We start from the raw sequence: 14,478 nt of genomic DNA, 5'->3' as shown, positions 1-14,478 counted from the left end.
GGGAGAACATTAGCAATGTCAGGAGATAGGAGAGATTTTGGGTTGTAACCACTGGAGGTGGTGTGGTTGCTACGCATCTACTGGTCATGACCAGGAATGCTGCAGAACACCCTACAGTGGGACCGCCCCCCCCCCCCCCCCCAAATGATCTGGCCCACATAGCAGGAGTGCTGAGGCTGAGAAATCTGGTCAACCTTCTTACAAACTACCAACTCATTTCCAAAGTGACTCTTGTTTTACATGCCCACCAGAGCCTCTCCAGCCCCTGGCACTGTCAGTCCTTTTAGCCATTTGGGCGGGTGTGTTTTAAATCTTTTATATCTTAAAATAATTCTGATCAAGCCAATATGAAAATGTTCATGTTTGTTAATCTTGGGTGGTTGGGTGGTGGGTGTACTTTGGAGGCTCTGATCTTTTCCTTTTCTGGTTATAAAGTTGTGTGTGTTTTTTTGGGGTGGGTGGGGTGGCATTTGTTTGTTTTTTTTTTTTTAAAATATACTTCATTGATTTTTTACAGAGAGGAAGGGAGAGGGATAGAAAGCCAGAAACACCGATGAGAGAGAAACATCGACCAGCCGCCCCCTGCACACCCCCGACTAGGGATGTGCCCGCAGCCAATGTACATGCCCCTGACCGGAATCGAACCCGGGACCCTCCAGTCCGCAGGCCAACACTCTATCCACTGAGCCAAACCGGTCTTGGCTGTTTGTTTTTTAATAGTAGAAGCTCCCCTGTTTGCATGGATGGGTGTGCTGGAGTGTTTTCCCAGACTTCTCAACAGGACTCAGCTGGCTTCAGCAGCCTCCGTCACAACTCATCTCAGATCTAATTACTCCCAAGCTCGCCTCCCACCTGCTTTCCTGGGGCACCTCCTCTTTCCCCCAAGAATGGTTTTCTCCAGGGTTTGGTCTCTCTCTCTCTCTCTCTCTCTCTTTCTTCAGAGGATGCTGGCCAAGTCTAATGGAGGGAGATGGCCTAGGCTTGGATCCCTGGTAGCTGTGGGACCTTGGCCTGGAATTAACCCTCTCTGGACCTCAGGTCACCCACCTGACAATGAATATGCTGAGTTGCACACCTATTTGTGGGGTTCAGATTCAATCTGTGTATATATAGGGTGTCCCCCAAAAATGAATACACACATTTTGAATAATTATAAAGTCAATGTTTATTAAAATACTTTTCATTTTCAAAATTGAGCTATCAGCTGTTAAAGTGTGTGTACATTTTTTGGGGACACCTGTATTTTGATTTCTCTGGACAAGGCTGAGCACTGGGGCAGGGTCTAGGGCAGGCGTCCTCAAACTACAGCCCGCGGGCCACATGCGGGTGTTTTTGCCGTTTTGTTTTTTTACTTCAAAATAAGATATGTGCAGTGTGCATAGGAATTTGTTCATAGTTTTTTTTAAACTATAGTCCGGCCCTCCAACGGTCTGAGGGACAGTGAACTGGCCCCCTGTTTAAAAAGTTTGAGGACCCCTGGTCTAGGGTGAGGAGAGTGAGGCAATTATGTACAAAATTTAAGGGGATGCCAGAAAACTCAAGATACATAATGTTTTAATGCAACAATTTAAAAAGTAATGCAAAAAGTTCAAATAAAGACAGCATCAGTAATCTTCATCTTTTTTTTCTGCCTAGTTTCATGCAGCACTGTTACTGATGTCAGTCTACTTAAATTTTTAAATATATATATATTTTTTAAACATTTAAAATTTTAAATATATTTTTATTGATTTCAGAGAGGAAGGGAGAGGGAGAGAGAAATAGAAAGATCAATGATGAGAGAGAATCATTGATTGGTTGTCTCCTGTACGCCCCACACTGGGGATCGAGGCTGCAACCTGGGCATGTGCCCTGACCAGGAATGGAACCGTGACCTCCTGGTTCAGTGGTCGGCAAACTGCGGCTCGCGAGCCACATGCGGCTCTTTGGTCCCTTGAGTGTGGCTCTTCCACAAAATACCACATGCGGGCGCGCACGTACAGTGCGATTGAAACTTCGTGGCCCATGCGCAGAAGTCGGTTTTCGGCTCTCAAAAGAAATTTCAATCGTTGTACAGTTGATATTTGGCTCTGTTGACTAGAGTTTGCCGACCACTGTCCTGGTTCATAGTTTGACGCTCAACCACTGAGCCACGCTGGCCAGGCATGTCTACTTAAATTTTTTTAAATCTTTTTAAAATATATTTTATTGATTTTTTACAGAGAGGAAGGGAGAAGGATAGAGAGTTAGAAACATCCATGAGAGAGAAACATCAATCAGCTGCCTCTTGCACGCCCCCTACTGGGGATGTGCCTGCAACCAAGGTACATGCCCTTGACCAGAATCGAACCTGGGACCCTTCAGTCCGCAGGCTGACGCTCTATCCATGAGCCAAACCAGTTAGGGCAAATTTTTAAAAATATATGTTTTTATTGATTTTATTTATCTTAAATCCTTACCTGAGGATATTTCTCCATTGATTTTTAGAGAGAGAAAGACAGAGAAATATTGATGTGAGAGAAACACATCAATTGGTTGCCTCCTACATGGCCCTTCTGTCCTCAGGCCAATGTTCTATCCACTGAGCCAAACTGGCTAGGGCTGTTTTTATTTATTTTAGAGCGGAAGGGAGAGGGAGAGAGAAACATCCCCAGGGCAAAATAAAAATGGTTTCAAATCTATGAAAAACAAAATATCAAAATTTTAAGCCCTGGCTGGTGTGGCTCAATTGATTGGAGGGATGTCCCCTGCACCTAAAGGATTATCCTGCCACATATTACAACCTTAAAATAAATTATTTATATGCAGACCAAAAATAAAATTAAAAAATGAGCCCTAGCTGGTTTGGCTCAGTGGATAGAGTGTCGGCCTGCAGACTGAAGGGTCCTGGGTTCGATTCCGGTCAAGAGCACATGCTCGGGTTGTGGGCTCAATCCCCAGTAGGGGGTGTGCAAGAGGCAGCCAATCAATGATTCTCTCTCATCATTGATGTTTCTCTCTCTCTCTCTCTCTCTCCCTTTCTGAAATCAATAAAAAAAAAAAAAAAAAAAAAAGAGAGATTCTATGGAAAGTAACCTCACAGGGTGATCTGATCATAAAATCCTAAGTGGGCAGGTCATGGTGTGTAGACATGCCCCAGGCCCATAACTTCTTTAGTAAAAGCTTTTCCGTACACAAGCCTGTCCACAGTTTCTGTGCATGTAGGTTAACGCACCTTTGAAAATGCCCTCTTTCGGATCCCTCCTTCTAATACCTAACCACCCTTTCAGACCCGACCTTCTAAGCATGAGAGCAGCCCTAGCTGGTTTGGCTCAGTGGATAGAGTGTTGGCCTGTGGATTGAAGGGTCCCGGGTTCCATTCCAGTCGAGGGCACATGCCAGGTTGCAGGCTTGATCCCCAGTAGTGGGGCGTGCAGGAGGCAGCCTATCAATGACTCTCATCGTTGATGTTTCTAGCTCTCCCTTCCTTTCTGAAATCAATAAAAATATATAAATAATAATAATGTAAAATTGTGGTTTTTTTTAAAAGCATGAGGGCACATAATCTAAATTATCCTGTAATCCAATCCCCTCATTGATTTCTCCCATCTCCAGGTAATCTTCCTTAGTTCCCTCCTTAATTCCATAAAATAAGCTGCAAAACTGTTATCTCTGGAACATTTGAGATCTTGCTCTCCTGAATATCTTGTCAGTTTGACTTAAATTATAAAAATTCTCTACAGGTGCCCGGCTGGCATGGCTCAGTGGTTGAGCATAATTTATGAACCAGGAGGTAATGGTCCGATTCCTGGTCAGGGCACATGCCCAGATTACTGGCTCTATCTCCAGTGGGGGGCATACAGGAGGCAGCTAATGGATGATTCTCTCTCATCGTTGATGTTTCTCTCTCTCTCTCTCCCTCTCCCTTCCTCTCTGAAATCAAATATAACACACACACACACACACACACATATATATAATCTTCAGATTTGGACATTTCTTACATTGACACACAACATATAGAATGAAGTCCTGACTTTTTTCGTTGTTATAAAAGCTTGGACAGCTTAGAATTAATTCCCCCACTTCTGTTCTTGCCTCCTTCAACCCATTTGCCACTCTCCTGCCAGAGTGTCTTATACAAACAGAAATCTGATCATGTCACTCCCCCGCTTAGAGCCCTACAGAGGATACAGAAGAACAGCCAGATGATTCCGCACTGTCTTGGGATGAAGGCTCCGAGGACAATGGAATTGCCACCCCGGCCATTCCCCACTGCTTCCTCGCCCAAATATTACTTATCTCGATGACTGAAGTGTTTTTTGTTTTGTTTTGGGTGGCCCCTTAAATTTTGCATGCCTCACCCTCATTTTGGCCCTGCTGGGCACATAGCAGGTGCCCATAGCTCTGGAAGTGCTATGGTGTGATTATTACATACAATATCTACTTACAGTATGAAACGCCTCCCTCTGGATTGACTGATTTCTCTTCATTGGGCTTTTTAGCTGAAACTATACCTCCTGGTACTTCAGCTTTATATTCGTTGTCTAGAACAGACTCCAAGATAGCCTCGACCCGTGGTCGGCAAACCCAGTCAACAGAGCCAAATATCAACAGTACAACGATTGACATTTCTTCTGAGAGCCAAATTTTTTAAACTTAAACTTCTTCTAATGCCACTTCTTCAAAATAGACTCGCCCAGGCCGTGGTGTTTTCTGGAAGAGCCAGACTCAAGGGGCCAAAGAGCCGCATGTGGCTGGCGAGCCGCAGTTTGCCGACCACGGGCCTAGACTAAATGAAATGGAAATACTAGGACCTCCTTGGAAACGGTGGTGGAAAGGTTAACTGTGTCAGGGGCTTAGGGAGACTGGAATGCTGGAGCAGCCATATCTTTTTGACCAGCATTCCCCCCTCAAATCCCCAAATCAAAACATAACTGAGAAAAGGCTGACGCTACCAGGTGTGGGCCAGGACTGAGAGTCACTGGAACTCTCACAGGGCGCTGGTGGGAGTGTGAAGTGGAACTACCACTTAGGGAAACTCAGGATCCACCTGAAACTGATACAAAGTAACATTAAATGTAAACTGTAAAACAAGCTAACACACAAAACACCTCAGCCTCTACCATTGCTACACACACGACCTAGGGCCCACCAATCCATTTCCAGGTATGCCATGGATAAGTGAACTTACATTCATAAAAAATACCTGTCTACACTTTATTCATAATGACCAAAGACTGGAAACAACCAAATGTCCATCATGTTCCACTTATGTGAAATTCAAGAACAGATAAAACTATAGTGACAGAAATCCACATGGTGGGTGCCTGGTGGGGCGAGGAGGCTGGTAGGGTGGGTGGTAAGGGGTGTGGCTGACTTAAGAGAGACACAAGGGAACTTGTTGGAAATATTCCGTATCTTCGCTGGGCAGTAGTTACTTGGGTGGCCATCTGTTCCATTTACTATAAACTTTACCTTTCAGCAGAGTACTAGGAGAAAACATCTAAATTTTGGTTTTGTGGCCTGAAACTGCACTAGCACCGTGTCTGACTCAGGACATGACTCTCGGCAAACAGGGATTTCTGCTGTGACCATTTCTCTCACTCCAGGGCCTTGAAGGACCCCTCCCCCACGGCAGGTGCAAACCATTCTCTCCACCCTGGAGTCATCCCAGCTCCCAGAGTCCCTCAGAGCCAACCCCCAGGAGGACCAGGCGGTCACGATGAATGCCAGTGAATGTCAATGAATCCCTAAATTCCGTGCCCAGCTTAGAGGCAACATTTCTTTAAAAAAATTTTTTTTAAATCGATTTCAGAGAGTAAGGGAGAGGGACAGATATAGAAACATCAGTGATGAGAGAGAATCATCTCTGGGCTGCCTCCTGCACACTCCACACTGGGCATGTGCCCTGACCGGGAATCCAGTCGTGACCTCCTGGTTCATAGGTTGACGCTCAACCACTGAGCCACGCTGGCTGGGCAAGGCCACATTTCTTTTCTTTCTTTCTTCTTCTTCTTCTTTTTAAAAAAAATATATTTTATTGATTTTTTTGCAGAGAGGAAGGGAGAGTGATAGTTAGAAACGTCAACCAGCTGCCTCCTACACACCCCCTACTGGGGATGTGCCCGCAACCAAGGTACATGCCCTTGACCGGAATCGAACCTGGGACCTTTCAGTCCGCAGGCCGACGCTCTATCCACTGAGCCAAACCGGTTTCGGCTCTTTCTTCTTTTAAAATGTATTTTTATTGATTTAAGAGAGGAAGGGAGAGAGGAGAGAGAGAGAGAGAGCGAGAGCGAGAGAGAATATAGCACTGATTGGCTGCCCAGGCATGTGTCCTGACCTGAATTGAACCATGACTTCCTAGGTTAGGATCAACCATTGAGCCCTGGGAGGCCACATTTCTTAAAAGTAACACACTCACGCCCTGGCTGGTTTTGCTCAGTGGATAGGGCTTCGGCAACCGATCCATGATTCTCTCCCATCATTGAAGTTTCTATTTCTCCCTCTCCCTTCCCCTCTGAAATAATAAAAAAAAAAAAGCGACACACCCAGTATAAGTCAATCATTCGGGCTTCAGTCGCCAGCACCAAATATGGCGGAGGCCCCCTCAGGCCAAACCCCGATCACGCGACAGGAGGCAGGCAGACACCGGCCCAACCCACTCGGGCGCCTATTTTTAGATTGACCAATGAACCTGAGGCAAGAGGCACGCCCTCTTTCCTCTCTTCACCAATAGCCTCCAGACAGCTTCCTCAGAGCCCAATCACCGCTTCCGCCTCTCTTGATTGAAAAGCCAACGGCCCAGTGAGCAGACCCTCAGTCCAACGCAGGAGGCCGGAAGCGCTCTAGCTCGTGTCGGGGCGCGGGACGGGCATCCGTGGTGGGTCGACTCTCGGAGCGCGCGGAGGCGAACGGGGAACTAGGTGAGAGGCAGGTCCGGGGCGCGGGGCCCCGGGGCGGGGACCTCGGGCCTGCGGGCGAGGGGGCGAGGGGAGACGCAGGGGATTGAGGGGAGAAGGAAGAGGGGGCGCGAGACAAGGTGGGGCGGGCCGGTTGGGGTGCCCGCGCGGCGGGCTGCGGCCGTTGGAGGACGGGGCGCATGCGCCAGGGGCGGGACGGCGGTTGGCGCGCGGGATGCGGGACGCGGGACGCGGGACCCGTTTCCGGGAGGTGCTGTCATGGCGCCCCGCGGGACGAGCTCTATTAGGGGAGGGAGCTACCTTGTTCGAGGAGACCTCGGGGCGTCCCGGGACTGTTTGGGGGAAGGGTTCGGAGGGCGACGCCGAGGTCTGGGATCGCGATGGGAGAAACCGGAGTTTGTAGACGTGATGGGGTTCTCCGAGCTCGAGGAACTTCCCCTCCCCTACTCGGCTCTGTTCTTGCTCTCCGGTTAGGGGGAGATTTGTGGTTTCAGATATTTAGGGCAAAAACCATGTCCAAATAGGGAGCACACTGAAGTGGATATTTTTCCTGGGATTTGAGGGTGAAAGGGTACTTGGGTCGACTTCTAGTACTTCCGCTCTGGGGCCACAAGCAGTCTCGGTCACACCCTCTGGGCGGGACAAATCTCGCCAGATCCTCTCCTGATCGCATTTGTTTTGAGCTTTTGATCCTGGCTAGTCGCTTTTTAGAAAAATGTGTGCCTAAAACTCAGTATGATCCCAAATCTGTCTACCCTTCAAAACCTCTTTATTCCTTTTTTTAAAAAAATACATTTTTATTGATTTCAGAGGAAGGGAGAGATAGGAACATCAATGATGACAGAAAATCATTGATCGGCTGCCTCCTGCCCACCCCACACCGGGAATCGAGCTTGCAACCAGGGCATGTGTCCTGACGGGGAATTGAACGGTGACCTCCTGGTTCGATGCTCAACCACTGAGCCACGCCGGTGGGGACACTATTTCTTTTAAATACATCACCTCTTGGTCAGCTAAGAGCGTACGCTGGCATGATCCCATCTTGTAGAGTGAGTAGTCCACCTTTTCCCCCACTTAACTAATCCTCTTACCTGCCTTGTTTAATCCTCTTTCCCTTCGTGAGGTTGGTCTCATCCCCAATTCCTACTCCTAGTAACTTGCTCTTGGGCAAATGAAGGGCAAAGACTGACTGGGTCACTCAGATCTAAAACTTAATCAGAGATTCCCCAGTACAAAAGCTCTGGACCTGACCAGCTCTTCCATCTTCGTCTTCTGCCTCTGTCAACCAGCCAGTCCTACTCCTCATTCCCCTAAAGGCTCTGGTGCTTAGGGGACGGAACATTTCTTCTGTTCTCCCTGCTACCTGGGAAACGACCCCTTCCAGTCCTCAGGGCTGGTATCAGACGACTTTTTTCAAGAGGCATATAAAAATACATGTTCATTTTAGCCTCTAAACTGAGGCCTTGATTTTAGTTCCATCTACTTAGCCATTACTGTTGAGTGCTTACTTGATGTATGCCAAGGCTCTTGGCTGAGGGGCTGGCATGAGTTGAGGGGTGCTTTTTAGATTGGAGCCAGCAGGAAATGCCTTTCTGGAGCAACATGCCTGAGGGAAGTGGAACTCGTGGCCATTCCAGGCAGCAGGACCAACAAGTGCAAAGGTGTGAGGCCCAGCAGCTAAGGCCAGTGAGGGCGGGCAACGGGCAAGATGAGGTCTGACCACAGAGGGGATCAGGTGTAGGGCCTGGTAGGATGGTGAGAACTCCTTTTGAGTCTTACTCTGAACACAGTGGGAGCTTGTGAAGGGTTTTGAGCAGGAGTGACCTTCTCTGACTTCGCTTCTGTAGGCTCCTTTTAGCTGCTGTGGGAGAGTGGACGGAGGATCATGGGGGATGGAAAACAGGGAGACCACTTAGGGGTCTGTTGACATAATTTAGGTACCCAGATTCCCATCAACTGACAGTGGATAAATTGGTACTGGGTTTCTGTACGATGGAATATTCAGACATGAAAAAGAATGCAATACTGATTCATGCTACAACCTGGGTAAGTCTTGAAAACATGCTGCATGAAAGAAGCCAGATAAAAGGACCACATATTATATGGTTCAGTTATGTGAAATGTCCAAAATAGGCATATTCATAGAAGAGAAAGACTAGTGGTTGCCAAAGGGGTTGTGGGCATACGATGATAGCTAAAGTGTTTGTTCTAGGTGGTGAAATATTCTAAAACTGTGGTGGTGATTGTATGTATCTATGATTACACTAAAAACCATTGAATTGTACACTTTAAAGGGTATAGCATGTGGATATCTCAAAGCTGTTCTAATTTTAAAAAGAAAGGTAATGGCAACTTGGGACCTGCAAGGTAGCAGGGGTGAGAACTGGCCTGGTTGTTAGGGATTTGTTACGGATGGGACAAGAATGTGAGAGAGAATGGAATCGCCTTTTCTGAGATGGACACAACCTGTGGGAGAAATGGAGGGTTTTTGCTCTGGGCATTTTGAGTTCAACTTACGAAGGGAAATGTGGAAGAGGTGGCTGGTAACTGAGGTTGGAGTTGAGGAGAGTCATTGCTGTTAGAGACACAAGTTTGAGAGGCCTCGGCACAGAGGTGGTGAAAACCCTGGACCACAGAGTCATGGAGAGGATGAGGACAGGATGGCCATAAACTGGGCCTAGGACCCTCTGCACCCAGCTCAGAGAGAGGGCCTCCTTCAGTACTTCTACTCCTTAGATTGGAGGCTGGGGTGGGGCAGGAGTGACAAGAGACAGTGTTGTCAGGTTTGGGTCCCTGTACCACATCTCAGCACCCAGTGGGTGCTCTGTACGTTTTGGATTAAATAAAGCCAGGATGTGAGCTAGCTTTGATTTAATTCCACTTACCATCTCAGCTTAATTTTTATTGGCCCAGGCCCAATGGGAGGCCTTTTCATGAGAGCACTTAATTATTCCCCAGTGCAGACCACAGAGCAGGAGGAGCTAGGGCTGGAGAGCTGGGGCTGGGCAGATGCTGCTCTCACAAACTCAGGTCTCTGCAGGCTGGGTAGATTCCCTTTGAGTTGATTGCAATTGATAGGGACAGGGTTCCTTTAGGCTGGGTAGGCTCAGGCAGTTCATTAGAACTGAGACCAGAATGCTGAGAAGGAAGCATTGGTGCAAAGATCTGGGAGAAGCTCATTCTGGTGGCATCTGTGGGCTATAAAAGCTTGGGATAGGGACTGCAGTCTGAGCAGCCAAGCAAGGCTGGGTGATTTGAAAGGGTGGCATGGAATGAGGTTGACGGGCCAAGGAGGAGGGTTGTGAGGGTCGTGGGGAGGAATTGGAATACCACTCTGAGCAAGTGAAGCCTTTGTGGAGGTCTATCTGGCAGGGAGAGCTGAGGGTTTGGAGATGGTTAGAGATGTGGCCACAACAGGCTGAAGCTGGGCGATGCTGCACAGATGGAGCTGATGGGTTGTGCTGCTGGAGTCGGTGTGGGGAAATGATGTCCTGTCTCAGCTTCATTAGCCGGTGGCTTTCCAGGCCAGCCCCTAAGATAGGACCCCAATGCATTGTCCTTGCACCTGTGTGAACAGCCTGCAGCTGCTGTGTAGCCTTCTCCCTGTCTGGTGGGTTTTCCTGCATGCATCTCAGTTGCTTCCCTGGGCCCTCCCTCCCTCTTCTGTTTTCAGGATTATGGCGGAACAGGATGTGGAAAATGAGCTTCTGGATTATGAGGAAGATGAAGAGCCCCAGGCTCCTACAGAGAGCACCCCAGTGCCCCCCAAGAAAGATGTCAAGGGGTCCTACGTTTCCATCCACAGCTCTGGCTTCCGGGACTTTCTGCTGAAGCCTGAGCTCCTGAGGGCCATAGTGGACTGTGGCTTTGAGCATCCCTCTGAGGGTACGCCTCCCTGTTCCTCCCCACCACACCCTCTGCTGACAGCCCACACAGAGGGAGAATCCAGTTTCCAATCACTCATGGGCTCTTTTTCCTTCAGTTCAGCACGAGTGTATTCCCCAAGCCATCCTGGGCATGGATGTCCTGTGCCAGGCCAAGTCTGGAATGGGCAAGACTGCAGTCTTCGTGCTGGCCACCCTACAGCAGATCGAGCCCGTCAATGGACAGGTGGGTGGGCGCCCTCCCTCCCAGGCTTAAGTTATGTAAAGTAACGTAGACTACGACTCCTTGTGTTAAGAATTCCTGTTTCCACATTCTTTTTGTGGGCTTTTAAAATGAAGCACAGTACTTAGTTTTACAAAATCCCCCCAAAAATAATAAGCCAAGAAAAAAACTGGGAAGTGCCCACAGTTTTACCATCCAGAGACGTGGTTGTTATTTTGCATGTACTTTCTAAATTGTCCCTATTACACTGCACACAGCTTCGTTGCTGCTGTAGTTGCTGACAGGCCTTAGCTGTCTTCTCATGCCATGAAAATGGTGTTCCACTCTCTTGGGGGCTAATTGAAGTGAATACCAGTGTTCTGTTTTTGTCACGTTGGGGCAACATCCATGTGCTGCTGCATGTGGGTACACGAGCCTTGGTTTCCTTAGGGCACATGGTGAAGGAGGGAGGTTTAGTGGGGGGTCATGATGTGGTTGCAGAAGACCCCAGTGTAGCTAGAGAGCCAGTGTGGGCTCTAGCTGGGGAGCATTTAGGGTGCTGCCTTGAGTGAGTCTCTCTTGCCTTCCCAACAGGTGACCGTCCTGGTCATGTGCCACACTCGGGAGCTGGCCTTTCAGATCAGCAAGGAGTATGAGCGCTTCTCCAAGTACATGCCCAGTGTCAAGGTGAGCCCCCTTGAGCCGGGCCTGGCGCCATATGGGCCTCTACAGCCTGGCTGGCCTCAGCTCTGGCCCAGCCAGCATTTACCAAGCTTGGCTGCAGCAGCTGCCTTTGAGGTTTGCGGTGGTTTATGCTCCTTAAAAGCCTGATGAATTATGCATGGCCCCAGAGGCCTGCGCAGGTCCCAGCCCTGGGCTGCTTTGCAGTGGAGCTGTGCCCAGGCTCTCAGGCTTCCCCAGGCTTGGGGAATTGAGGTCTGCTGCGACCTGCGTTGGCAGAGCCATGGGCTGGGGGGCTGGCAGCTTGGAATAGGGTGCGAGGCTTCAGCCCTTAGATGGGCACAAGTGACATTCTCTCCACCTGCATAGGTGTCCGTGTTCTTCGGGGGTCTTTCCATCAAGAAGGATGAAGAGGTGTTGAAGAAGAACTGTCCCCATGTCGTGGTGGGGACTCCAGGTCGCATCTTGGCACTCGTGCGGAACAGGAGCCTCAACCTGAGAAACGTGAAGCACTTCGTGCTGGATGAGTGTGACAAGATGCTGGAGCAGCTGGGTGAGTGTCCTGCGGGTCTGGGGGGGCTGCCAGCCGCACCTTCGCCCTCACAGCCCTCCAGATTTCAGAGCCAGGTGGACCCTGACAGGCCATGCCCGAGGGATTTCCCAGAGTGGGGTCACGTGGGTGGCCGGCTGGTCTCCTGTAAGCGATTTTAGGGCAAGTTCTTGTTTTGACCTAATGTGACCTGCTCTTCTGACCCCAAGCTGAGTGGGACCACAGGGCCTAATGAACCACTGTCCGACACACATAAATGTTAGCCTTAGGCTTGCCATAGCCTCATCTCCTGCCGGGTTAGCTCTAGACCCCCTGCCTGCCTTCAGTGAGCCCTGACAGGGCCAGTCAGAGATGGGGCTTGTGTCCTGGGAGGCAGCTGCAGCTCTCACCCCAGCAGCTGTCTCTGCCTCAGGCTCCCTTCCCTGAAGCATGGCTGGAGGTGCCCTGGCACGGCTGCTCCGCTCTGGCAGCGTGTAAGTGGACTGCAGCTCCTCTTGGGCCTGCGCTCACCCCAAGACCAGCCCACAGGCATTGGGGTCTCACCCCTCCCTCCACTCCTTGCTCACACCACCCTCATCTTGGTGCCAGGTTGGGAGGGGCAGGGACTGGTCTCGGGTGGAGGTCAAGGTCTGGCAGGCACTCATGCCCACCTGTTTCTTGCCCTCCCCACCCAGACATGCGGCGGGATGTACAGGAGATCTTCCGCCTGACGCCACACGAGAAGCAGTGCATGATGTTCAGTGCCACCCTGAGCAAGGAGATCCGGCCCGTCTGCAGGAAGTTCATGCAAGATGTGAGTAAGCCAAGACCTCGGTGCAGCAGCTTTGGCCCTCCTGGGTCCTGAGGCCCAGGCTGCTGCTGCGGCACGTCACCCATGCTGCCCTCACAGCACAGCAATGCTGGAGGCTTGTGGAGCCCTTCTTCCCTCCTCGCTGTCTTGTCGGATTGGGAGCTGAGCTTGGTCCACACCTGAATCAGACCAGAGCTTAGATCCAGCTGTTGGGAGAGAAAGTTCACTGGGTACAGCAGCCTCTCTGGGAAGCATCGCAGCATGGAGTCGTTCCTGGAAGGTTCTGGGCAAGCGGGTGCCCAGAAGTAAGCCCTGCCCGCCCCTTCCTGCTCCCCTCCCCTCAGCCCATGGAGGTGTTTGTGGACGACGAGACCAAGCTCACGCTGCATGGACTGCAGCAGTACTATGTCAAGCTCAAAGACAGCGAAAAGAACCGTAAACTCTTCGACCTCCTGGACGTGCTAGAGTTTAACCAGGTGACACTGCTGTTGCCCTTTGAGGGGTTCTGGACCTTTGGAAGGACAGTGCATGGGGACTGTGGCCCTGACTCTGCTGCCTTCCTCCGGCAGGTGGTGATCTTCGTGAAGTCGGTGCAGCGCTGCATGGCCCTGGCCCAGCTGCTTGTGGAGCAGAACTTCCCGGCCATCGCCATCCATAGGGGAATGGCCCAGGAGGAGCGGTGAGTGTGTGCCACCATGAAGGCCTGAGGTGGGACCCTCAGAGGGAGTGCTACTCAGGAACCTTGTACCTGATGGCCACCTCTTGCTTCTCCTGCACCCAGCCTATCACGCTATCAGCAGTTCAAGGACTTTCAGCGGCGGATCCTGGTGGCCACCAATCTCTTTGGCCGAGGGATGGACATTGAGCGAGTCAACATCGTCTTCAATTATGACATGCCTGAGGACTCGGATACCTACCTCCACCGGGTGAGTGGCCCCACGGAGGTGTCACCTCCCTGATGGCCCCTTCCTGGAGTGGGGACCTTGCCTGGCTTGTCCTCAGATCCCCAGGTTGTGTCTCTGCCTGACCCGAGTTCCTATATCTCCCTGCAGGTGGCCCGTGCGGGTCGCTTTGGCACCAAAGGCCTGGCTATCACTTTTGTGTCTGATGAGAATGATGCCAAAATCCTCAACGATGTTCAGGATAGGTTTGAAGTAAATGTGGCGGAGCTTCCTGAAGAAATTGACATCTCCACATACAGTAAGTGGCTCGGGCAAGAGGGTTATGCTGGGGTCCCGGGGGCCTCTCCTCCCCTCTCACTGGCCTCCGCACGTTTGTCTTACAGTTGAGCAGAGCCGGTAACCACACACCTGACATCCCGGAGCCACCCTGCTTCCCACGTGCTGCTTCCAGTCCTCTTCCTAGGCGACAGTGGGGCTATCTTTTTACTGTTCAAAAACTGTAGATTTGTGTAAGAATAAATTTTTATTATGGAAGCCTGGCTGCCGCCCATTTGTTTCTTACTGGTCTCTTCACATTTCACAGAC

General features: G+C 50.2%; 1 protein-coding gene and 1 non-coding gene across 6 annotated transcripts; both read left to right on the top strand.

Annotated features, from left to right (window-relative positions):
* Nucleotides 1-6,784: 6,784 nt before the first annotated feature.
* DDX39A (DExD-box helicase 39A) lies at nt 6,785-14,427 on the top strand. Of its 5 annotated transcripts, XM_054717369.1 has the most exons (12): nt 6,785-6,887; nt 7,695-7,933; nt 10,558-10,769; nt 10,867-10,994; nt 11,565-11,657; nt 12,021-12,204; nt 12,876-12,994; nt 13,336-13,467; nt 13,561-13,670; nt 13,773-13,917; nt 14,044-14,191; nt 14,277-14,427. In XM_054717369.1, the coding sequence occupies exons 3-12, from the start codon at nt 10,562-10,564 to the stop codon at nt 14,291-14,293; spliced, it is 1,284 nt and encodes a 427-aa protein (XP_054573344.1). In that variant the 5' UTR covers nt 6,785-6,887; nt 7,695-7,933; nt 10,558-10,561; the 3' UTR covers nt 14,294-14,427. The 5 variants fall into 5 exon arrangements, with proteins under 5 accessions (XP_054573344.1, XP_008156191.1, XP_054573345.1 ...); XM_008157969.3 differs by lacking the exon at nt 7,695-7,933; XM_054717370.1 differs by lacking the exon at nt 7,695-7,933 and having other exon boundaries at nt 6,826-6,844.
* On the top strand, nt 7,256-7,335 carry MIR9368 (microRNA mir-9368). The gene has a single exon (NR_129283.2). It is a non-coding gene; the product is annotated as a microRNA mir-9368 (primary transcript).
* Nucleotides 14,428-14,478: the final 51 nt, after the last annotated feature.

Source organism: Eptesicus fuscus, chromosome 6 (genome assembly GCF_027574615.1).
Source record: "Eptesicus fuscus isolate TK198812 chromosome 6, DD_ASM_mEF_20220401, whole genome shotgun sequence".
Taxonomy (NCBI): domain Eukaryota; kingdom Metazoa; phylum Chordata; class Mammalia; order Chiroptera; family Vespertilionidae; genus Eptesicus; species Eptesicus fuscus.
The sequence above is the reverse complement of the archived record's forward strand: the minus strand, read 5'-3'. Positions and strand labels throughout refer to the sequence as shown.

Excerpts from the sequence above, each read along its gene's own strand:
- DDX39A (XM_028134589.2), top strand. The coding sequence starts at position 8,469 with ATGCCTTTCTGGAGCAACATGCCTGAGGGAAGTGGAACTCGTGGCCAT. Across the intron at positions 8,546-10,557 it reads CAGGACCAACAAGTGCAAAG|GATTATGGCGGAACAGGATG; the intron begins GTGTGAGGCCCA and ends TTCTGTTTTCAG. Across the intron at positions 13,918-14,043 it reads CGGATACCTACCTCCACCGG|GTGGCCCGTGCGGGTCGCTT; the intron begins GTGAGTGGCCCC and ends ATCTCCCTGCAG.